This window comes from Aureobasidium subglaciale (assembly GCF_000721755.1).
Source record: "Aureobasidium subglaciale EXF-2481 unplaced genomic scaffold scaffold_4, whole genome shotgun sequence".
Lineage (NCBI taxonomy): Eukaryota > Fungi > Ascomycota > Dothideomycetes > Dothideales > Saccotheciaceae > Aureobasidium > Aureobasidium subglaciale.
The window spans coordinates 586,970-596,186 of NW_013566991.1; the positions used below are offsets into that span (position 1 = coordinate 586,970).

The window sequence follows — 9,217 nt, forward strand, 5'->3', positions numbered from 1 at the left end:
CGACGTTTTCCTCGGTCGTGAAGCTGGACTCATCTTCGGTAGATGCACGGTAGCCAGAGTCATCGAGAGAGGTCGGGCGTAGGAAGCCGTTGCCCATAGGAGAGCCGGGAGAGACGTGGATGACGGGAGCTCCACTAGAGCGGACTCGACGCTTGTCGCCCGACGGAGCAGGGACCTGTAGGTTGGCACTGACATGACGGCGGCGACCTTCGCTGAGACTGAGAGCCATCTGGACCAGTTGCGACGGGTCCAGAGAAGCTTGAGGCATTGGCGGAGCGGCGTCCGTGTCCTTGGTGGGAGTCGCGACGTTCTGACCGAGACGTGAGGGCTTGCGTGGAGTCTGCTTGGATGGAGACTCGGTCTTGTCGTCTTCGCCGTCCCTCGCCTGGAACATGTTTCCCATCAAGAAGCCTCCCGACTTGCGGCCTCGTCGTCGGAAGACGGTCAGGTGGTTGGCGTCCTCCTTGTCTTTGCCTCTCCTGCTGCCACCATCGCTACTCCTGCCCCAAGAGGCGTATTTGCCAGAGTCCGCATAGGCAGAGCTACCTGTAGAAGCTCTGTCGCTAGTCGGCGCCATTGCAGACATGTCGTGGAGTCGCACGGTGGTGGTCGTCGTCGTCGTCGTCGTGTTACGGTGGTGCTGCGGGGGTTGCAGCGACGTCTACGACAGAGAGTTGGCGTGTCGAGAACAACATGATCCGGTCGACTTTGTCACACAGGCAGGTCCGCTATCCATGCCCAGGGAGAAATGGTTGCGCTCAAATTATCCAATTGTCGATCAGGTTCACCGCAGCTGGCTCCTGCTCGCTGATGGTTGGCGCGCCGCGGCCTGGCCCAAGCCTGCCATCTCCTCATTTGACCGCCCATCGTCATCGTCCCGCGACTCCTTCATCTCGCCAAATCCATCTGCTCACCCAACAACCGCAACAACAAACACGATCTTGGTCGCCTCGACTGTCTGTCCACTGTCTGACACCCATGTCATATCTGCTCTTCCTCCCCGTCGCTCCCGTCCACCTCGCACAAGGCCGTCTGCCCCTCGAGACACAATGATGCTCTTGGCAGTATGACGACATCAAGGCTGCTTCCACGTGCCGTGCTTGCTCCTTCCATCTTTATCGATGCGTGAGACGAGTGATTAGAAATGCATAGTACAATTACCCCTCCTCGGCTAAGTCTTATACACTTCTGTCTTCCTTCACAACACTTTCACTTCCCTTCACTCACCTGCGCAATCACAAGGCACCATGTCTGCAATCGAAAAGGGCTCGACCGTCCTAGTCACCGGCGCAAATGGCTTCATCGCTTCCCACATTGTTGACCAGCTCATCCAATCAGGCTACAAGGTCCGTGGTACTGTGAGAACTGAAGCAAAGGGCAAATGGGTTCAAGACTTCTTCGACAACAAGCACGGCAAGGATAAGCTCGAGCTCGAAGTCGTGCCTGACATGGCCGAGAAGGGTGCTTTTGATCATGCCGTCAAGGGTATTCTTCCCTCATGTCCACCCCTGTCCCGACTTCCAGCTTACTGAGTACTTCAAGGCTGCTCTGGTGTCATTCACGTTGCGACCAACATCTCATTCTCAAAAAACCCCAACGAAGTCATCCCTAGTGTCATCGCCGGCGTGACTCACACTCTCGAAGCTGCCAACAAGGAGCCCTCGGTCAAGCGTTTCGTCTTCACTTCCTCTAGTACCGCAGCCACCAATCCCGTACCGGACAAGGAGTTCAACATTGACGAATCATCCTGGAACCAAGTCGCCATCGATAAGGCTTGGGCTGATCCGCCATATACCGAGGCAGACAGGGCTTGGAACGTTTACGGTGCGAGCAAGACCCAGGGCGAGCAAGCGGTCTGGAAGTACGTCAAGGAGAGCAAGCCTCACTTTGTATGCAACACCGTCTTGCCCAATGCAAACTTCGGTCCCATCCTCGACAAGAGCCAGGATGCTAGCACTGCTGGTTGGATCAGAGATGTCTTCACTCAGGGCTTTGCTCCTCAGCTCGAGCAGATTCCCCCTCGTAAGTCATACATTCTCGCCCGGAGCTTCCATTCAACTGACATTGGCAGAATGGTTTGTCAACGTCCAAGACACTGCTCGCTTGCATGTCGCAGCCTTGATCGATTCCGACATCAACAGCGAACGTATCTTTGCCTTTGCCGAGCCATACAACTGGAACTCTGTCCTCGCCGCCATGCGCAAGGCCCGCCCGGACAAGAAAGTCCCTGAAGATCGCAAAGACAACAGCAAGGATTTGAGCAAGGTCTTACCCAAGGCACGTGCTAAAGAGATCTTGAAGAAACACTTTGGACAGAATGGTTTCATTGGTCTTGAGGAGTCGATCAAGGCCAACATCCAGAACCTGTAGATAGCGTGGGGACTCGAGGATCTATTGCTTTCTGGAAGAGGAGCTTACATCAATGGGTGCGTGGCCCAATGGCAAGGCGCTTGACTACGAATCAAGAGATTGCAGGTTCGATCCCTGCCGTGCTCAATCTTCTTTTGCTCCGTTACGTTGAACTACCACCGGTCAGTTTTGGAGAAGAACAATTTTTTTGCAATGCTTGAAATCAGCCGCTCGGATGTAACGCTTGTTTCACGTCATAAATCTTGGCATCAATTCCTCTGCTGTCGACGGGGTAACCCTGATCCCAAAACGCAACCTCTGTAGATATGGCCGTCACTCACAACCTTTGGTACTCGTTTATTGTGGATATAGTACGAGTGTTTCACTTGTGATTATTGCTTGGTTGAAGTGTAGTAGGTCGTGTTCTAGGTGCTTCTACTGTGCTTAGTGATTGGCAAAGAACTTTCGACCAGGCTTTCGCCGTTCGCCGAGCACGTAACTCACTTGTTTGACCAAAACAATGCTCGCATGACTTGTCCCCAAGAGCTCGTAGAATAGATCTCATACGTATAACCTGTCTTATGTATAGTCCAGTCTATTGAAAACTAAAGATTGGCAGATGTCAAACACATTGTTTACTGGCGATGCTTTTGCGGATGCCTGATGATGCAAGACGGAAGATCCGGAAATAGCTGCCTTGGCGAGCGACTTCCAGAAGCCGAACAAATACGAGCGGCTCCTTCGACAAGCCAGCCACGATGGTGCTGCACAGCCTCTAGAACGGGTACCAGGTATGCTCACATTCGAACACACAGCCACCGATCCAATGGTATCATAGGCGGCTGTGATGCAGAAAGCTCAGCCCTTGGACCAAAAGCAGAAACATTGGACTCTGGAAGTGACAGGTAGTAGCGAAGCTGCGCCATGACTAGCAAATGGTCCTTCCCAATGCGCTATGAGCTCACTGTTTGATACGGCAACACGTATTCACCCCTCCAAAGAAAGGAAGTGAAGGCAGCCCCTCATCCTTCCAACTTTATCTATAAAACATAACCTCAGGTTTCCTTCTCACTTTTTCCTCCCCCCTGAATATCAACACTCATCTTTGCATCATGTCATACAATAACTACAACAGTCACAGCGGTGAAGCTCAAGGCTACTACGGTGGTGGCCAGCAACAACAGCAGCAGGGCTATGGCTCTGAAGCTCCACCAAACCAGTACGGTAGTGAAGCACGCTACGGCGGTCCTCAGCAGCATAACAACCAGTATGGCGGTTCCCAGCAACATGACAGCCAGTATGGCGGTCCCCAGCAAAGCCAGTACGGCAACGAGCAACGTTACGGCAGTCCTCCTCAGCACGACCAAGGATACGGTGGCTACCAGCCCCAGCAGCAAAGCTATGGTCAACCTCAGCAGCCCTTGACCGCCCGCGACGAATACCCCTCCCAGACGCACGGCGGTTACGGCGGTAACACTTCCTACCAAGGCTCCGAATCTGCCCCTTACGCCCCTGCTCAACCTTCATACGGTGGTCAAGCTGGAGTCGAGGGTGATCGTGGTATGATGGGAGCTCTTGCCGGCGGCGCAGCTGGCGCGTATGGAGGTCACAAGATGAACCACGGCATCATCGGTGCCATTGGTGGTGCCTTTGCAGGTTCCAAGCTCGAGGATTTTGGCAAGGATCACAAGAAGAAGAAGGACGAGGAGAAATACGCACAACAGCAAGGCTACGGCGCTTCCGGTAACTACGGTAGACCTAGCAGGAGAGATAGTAGCTCCAGCTCTAGCAGCGACGACAGCAAGAAGCACCATAAGAGAGTGAGTGGTGCATGTGCATAGGAAACAAGACAAGTGCTAACATTCCTGACAGCACTCTCGTTCTCGCTCGCGATCCCACTCGCGCAACCGTGGAGGCTACCAAACCTCTAGACGAGGCAACTTCAGCGAGAGCTGCCGCGACATCTCGATCGACTACAACACAATGGCACTCAAGGCGCTCTGCAGGCGTACCGACGGCTCCGAACACGAGTCCTATCTGCACTTGAACGACGTGCTCGGCAACCACGACGGTAGATTCGTCTGGGGCAGAGGTGGAAACTTCGCTGGCAGTGTCAAGGAGGGCAAGATCTGGCTGGCCGAGGGAGGCAGAGCTCTGTGCGCTGTCCTCGGTGATGGACGTGGTGGCTGGAACGAGCATGCCTCGATTGAGCTGGACGAGAAGATTAGCAACGAGAACGGCCAGCTCACTTTCTTGGGTTAAAGTAGTCGAGTGGGTACCCTAGGCTTCTACCTGAATAACGACATTGCTATTAGGCTTTCACCTGGGAGGGACCTTGACTCTCCTTCTCAAGCAAGCGCGCACACCTGTGACTGTGTCTGAAGTCGTGACAGACTGTTGTGCTCTGGCGCATATGATGCTCTTCTTGGCTTCTTCATGGAAACTGTTGATGCTCTTCCATTGTGTGTTTGGTTTCATTCGCGCTTCGGTATCGTAGATGCACTCGCCCATGCTGTGGCCTAGGCAAAGTATGAAAATCGGTGGGCCAGCTCTGTGCTCGTGAACCATAGTCGTTCTTCGTGACTGCAGGCCACGCCGTCTCTCCACCTCTTCATCTCTTTGACCCTCAACTTGATCACCAAGGCTCCTCCATCTTCGGCGGCTTGATACTCTCAGCCCTCTCCTCCCCATCCCTCTCATCAGCCCTCGCATCCCCCTCCCCAACCTCCCCACTCCTAACCCTCCTGGCCATCCTCCTCCACCCAAACTTGCCCAACCCCCAGAGCAACCCCACCCCAGCACCTCCTAGCACTCCAGTCGGCGCAATCACAAACGCAGCACCAGAAGCTACACTGCCTATCGCTGTTCCTGCAATCGCTGCTGTAATTGCTCCTACGGCGGCGTACTTTGCATATCTTACGAGGCGCCAGAAGAGGAACTTTGTTACGTAGCGGAGGGTGAGGAGGAGAGTGCGGGTGCGGCGGCGAGTGGGTGCGTTTGCGGAGGAGGGGTCGTAGAGGAATTCGAGGGAGCGTTTTGCGGTGGTGATTTTGGAGGAGGCTTGGGTGGTGGTTGGGTGGTCGATTGTTGTTGACATATTGCAGAGGATGAGTGGTCGGAGTGATGGTTTCAAGTTGGTAAGCTCGACAAAGTAGCCCTGGATGGAGTGACCTCTGACAGAGTAGTCTGATTTGGGTTGCGCTCGGATGATTGGTTTGCTATCGTGTCCGAGGGAGCATCATCAAGTCCAAAAGTTCCATGTGAGATGGGCTCTAGTGACGTCTGCCAAGAGTTTATCGACGACATGCCGATCAGTCGCTGCTCTTTCCCGACCTCGAAACCAATACTTGCCGTGACCCGCGCAATCGGCAAGAACGACGAGCTCCACTCGCTCTTTCCGCCGACCGCGCTCAGTTGCCGAAGTAGAAAGCACCTTCCCAGCATCTCGAAGTTGTCAGCATTCGACTAAAGAGGTTCAGAGTACCAGGAGTACTTTGACATGACGTGCATCCCACATACCGAGAGCCTGGAGAGGCTCAAAACCAAGCTCGAGCAAAAGCAAGCCACTCAAAGGCTTGGTCAGGGCTCACACGCACAAATTGGTTGAATAAGCATCACGGTTACGACGGCGGCGCTAGATAGACCGTCTCCAAGAACGGCAAATCATAGACATCCCTACCAATCATGTCAAAGAATTGACACGAGCGTTGCGGAGAATGCTGGAGATGTTCTGGAGATTGGTCTCTGCGGAGTGGGACGCTGCCGCATCATCGTCACTAACTCCGTTATCTCTTTGCGAGACCGGCGCACGACCACCAAGAAAGAGCCTTAGGGAGCCTCGTAGGTCATCACTGGCCTTTCTTTTTCTCATTCATCTCTTCCCTACTTGTCACCTTTGCCCAGCCGTACTCTCATCGCTCTGTTCGTTCTGTAAACTCATCGGCAACACAACCATGGAGCAAGCTATTGAGCGTGAGGACCCTGGGGATGTTGAGAAGAAGATCGATTCCGAAAGATCGTCAGTTACTGGACGCACTCCATCTGAAATCGAAGATGTCCAATCAAGACTCTGGCTCTCGGAAGAAGAGGCATACCAAGAGGCCAAAAGCCATCCAGATGGAACGCGGGAAATCTTCATCGTGTTCTCTCCAGACGACAAGGACAACCCTCGTAATTGGAGCAAGGGCATGAAGTGGTACATTACATGCTTCGCCAGTTCATTGAATGTCCTGACCTGCCTCTGTGCTGGTGGCTACTCATCTGGTGTTGGTCAGCTTGTCGAGGAGTTTGGAGTGTCGGACGAAGTTGGCACTGTCGGACTATCCATGTACATTCTTGGATTTGCCATTGGGTATGTGATTCCAATATGCCATCTTGTCTCGTTCATGCTGACATGTAACTAAGTCCTATGCTTCTCGCACCTCTATCCGAGTACTTTGGTAGAAACCCTGTTTACTTTTGCTCGTGGTTCATCCTCTTCATCTTCCAGATTCCACTAGCTCTAGCACCCAACATTGCTACTGTCATTGTCTGCCGTCTGATTCAAGGATTCGGCGGCTCGGCACCGCTGACGAACACTGGAGGCTCTGTGTCGGATGTCTGGGAGAGAAACAGCAGTGGTCCAGCTATGTCCATCTACGGTCTTTCCTCGACATTCGGCCCTCCCATGGCGCTCGTCATTTCCGGTTACATCGCGCTTGAAAAAGGCTGGCGCTGGTTGTTCTGGGTGTATATGGCCATCTTCGGTGGCGTATGGCTTATCATGATGGCCACACTACCTGAGACACGCCACAGCACTATTCTTGAAAAGAAGGCTGCTCGTGTCCGCAAAGCACTGAGGAAAGAAGGATTCGAGAACTCAGCCAAAAGGGTGTTTGACGCACACGCTGACGAGTCAAAGAGTCTACACACCTTGTTCGCCATCACTCTAACTCGACCGTTTCGTTTCTTATTCACAGAACCCATCACTATTGGTGCTGCTGCCTACAATGGCTTCATCTATGGTTTGGTCTACCTTTTCAATGAAGCCTTCCCTTTGGTGTTTGGCAAGAACCACGGCTTTAACGTAGGCCAGCAAGGCTTGTGCTTCTTGGGCTTGGCCATGGGAAGCGTAGTTGGAGTTGCACTCTATCCCATCCAAGAGAGATACTATCTTCGAAAAGTCGCACAAAATGAGGGCAAAGGTGTTCCTGAAGCGCGCATCTGGCTGGCCAGATTTGGCGCTTTCCTACTGCCTATCAGTCTTTTCTGGTAAGACGAATGTTTTGATGTCACTGCTGAGTCAGTCGCTAATTCTACCTAGGTTCGCATGGACTTCCTTCAGTAGTGTCCACTGGATTGTCCCCATCATCGCTTCTGGATTTTTCGGCCTCGGCATCTACATTGTCATTCTTTCCATCCTCAACTACGTGGTCGACAGCTATCAGACGTACAGCGCCTCTGCACTTGCTGGTGTCATACTCATCCGCAACCTCGTGGGAGCCGGGTTCCCATTGTTTGCGAATCAGATGTACACTCGTCTAGGTTATGAATGGGCATCGAGTCTACTCGCTTTCCTGAGTATTCTGATGATACCCATACCTTGGCTTTGGTTCTACCATGGCGAAACATTGCGAAAGAAGTCGCCGTGGGCCAGAGAACATTTCGCACAAGATGAGGACTCACCTCATTAAGATATCATCTTTAATCTACCGTATAGTGTAGTATTGGCCAACCGTAAACAAGAGTTTTCATCCTTCAGGTATCATTTGACCATCTAAACGAGCGCCTGCAGTCCAGGTTATGCACGCTAGCGGATAGCCCTGTATGCATCCACACAGCCCACCATCGCGCTTCCCCCCACCAGCTTCTTGCCATTCATACAGGATCCCAATCTTCTCCTCGTCACTCATCTGACGTTCGCCGCATCAATTTCATCCATGGCCGAAGTCTTTGGTGTCGTCAGCGGTGCTGTCGGCGTTGCTAGGTTCGCGTTTCAGATTGCCGACGGCATCAGAAAGCTAGGCGACTTCTGTCAAGCCGTCAAAGATACTACCATCGACTTACGAGATCCCATCTCGGAATTGATCGATCTCGCTGAGCTGTACAAAGAAATAGGTCAACAACTACAAGTCTGACAACAGATCAGTACTGTCGGAGGGCCGAGCAAAACAATCCTGGACCGGCTTATAGAAAGGTCGAAACGCAATCTCAAGGACTTGCAGACCTTGCTCTCGGATGTGGAAGCTGAAGCCAGAAAACGACAGACAATAGGTTCTGTCAAGGCGGTGCTGAAGAAAGAGACGTTTGCCAAAGTTCAGAAGCGCGTAGAGAGATTTAAGGACGCACCCCAGCTTTCGTACATGGTGTACTACAAGCGAGTAACCTATACGTTTATCCGACTAAGCTAGGGGGGTACTGAATTTGCTTTCAGTGCTTTGAGTCGTGACGAGATCCAGGTCGTGTGGAACTCAATGAGCATAAACGACAGGACATTGAAGCAATCATCGGCTGTAAATCTACAGTGGCACTTTGGGAGAGCGAAGTCGCATGTCGTTCATGGCTACTTCAACTCACCATGTATGCACCTGGACCCACGACTCGGTACGGCAAATCGGCAGAAATTGATCAGTGGCGAGTTGTGCTTCAGCAAGCCGTCATTGCCGGCGTCAGATTTGACGAGGAATTTCTCTGCTACACGATGCCCTAACCGGTGGGACATCCAAACAGCATTCAGGAGATATCTCGATGGACATCTTGCCCCTGTAATCGGCCTCCCACGCAATGAAGATGCAGAAAGCATCTGACAAGACGCAATTACCAAACTCGCTAATGAGCTTCAGTACGTAGACCTTGCGTATACTCGCGTATACTACTCGTTCAATGTGGC

At 52.6% G+C, this 9,217-nt stretch overlaps 5 protein-coding genes across 5 annotated transcripts; 4 read left to right on the forward strand and 1 right to left on the reverse strand.

The window, feature by feature from the left end:
* The first annotated feature begins 1,119 nt into the window (after window positions 1–1,119).
* On the forward strand, window positions 1,120–2,699 carry AUEXF2481DRAFT_37408 (uncharacterized protein). Its single transcript, XM_013490871.1, has 3 exons — window positions 1,120–1,485; window positions 1,543–2,022; window positions 2,072–2,699. The coding sequence occupies exons 1-3, from the start codon at window positions 1,248–1,250 to the stop codon at window positions 2,368–2,370; spliced, it is 1,017 nt and encodes a 338-aa protein (XP_013346325.1). The 5' UTR covers window positions 1,120–1,247; the 3' UTR covers window positions 2,371–2,699.
* Window positions 2,700–3,105: 406 nt separating this feature from the next.
* On the forward strand, window positions 3,106–4,611 carry AUEXF2481DRAFT_77766 (uncharacterized protein; the record flags this gene model as incomplete). Its single annotated transcript, XM_013490997.1, has 2 exons — window positions 3,106–4,169; window positions 4,222–4,611. Exons 1-2 carry the CDS (start codon window positions 3,462–3,464, stop codon window positions 4,609–4,611), a joined length of 1,098 nt encoding a protein of 365 aa, XP_013346451.1. The 5' UTR covers window positions 3,106–3,461.
* A 373-nt stretch (window positions 4,612–4,984) lies between these two features.
* AUEXF2481DRAFT_2776 (uncharacterized protein) lies at window positions 4,985–5,446 on the reverse strand (the record flags this gene model as incomplete). The annotated part of the gene is made up of 1 exon (XM_013490701.1): window positions 4,985–5,446. One exon carries the CDS (start codon window positions 5,444–5,446, stop codon window positions 4,985–4,987), a length of 462 nt encoding a protein of 153 aa, XP_013346155.1.
* Window positions 5,447–6,302: 856 nt separating this feature from the next.
* Window positions 6,303–8,021, forward strand: AUEXF2481DRAFT_63319 (uncharacterized protein; the record flags this gene model as incomplete). The annotated part of the gene is made up of 3 exons (XM_013490973.1): window positions 6,303–6,700; window positions 6,754–7,599; window positions 7,652–8,021. The coding sequence occupies 3 exons, from the start codon at window positions 6,303–6,305 to the stop codon at window positions 8,019–8,021; spliced, it is 1,614 nt and encodes a 537-aa protein (XP_013346427.1).
* Window positions 8,022–8,267: 246 nt separating this feature from the next.
* Window positions 8,268–8,738, forward strand: AUEXF2481DRAFT_27207 (uncharacterized protein; the record flags this gene model as incomplete). Its single annotated transcript, XM_013490805.1, has 2 exons — window positions 8,268–8,445; window positions 8,521–8,738. 2 exons carry the CDS (start codon window positions 8,268–8,270, stop codon window positions 8,736–8,738), a joined length of 396 nt encoding a protein of 131 aa, XP_013346259.1.
* Between the last annotated feature and the right edge of the window lie 479 nt (window positions 8,739–9,217).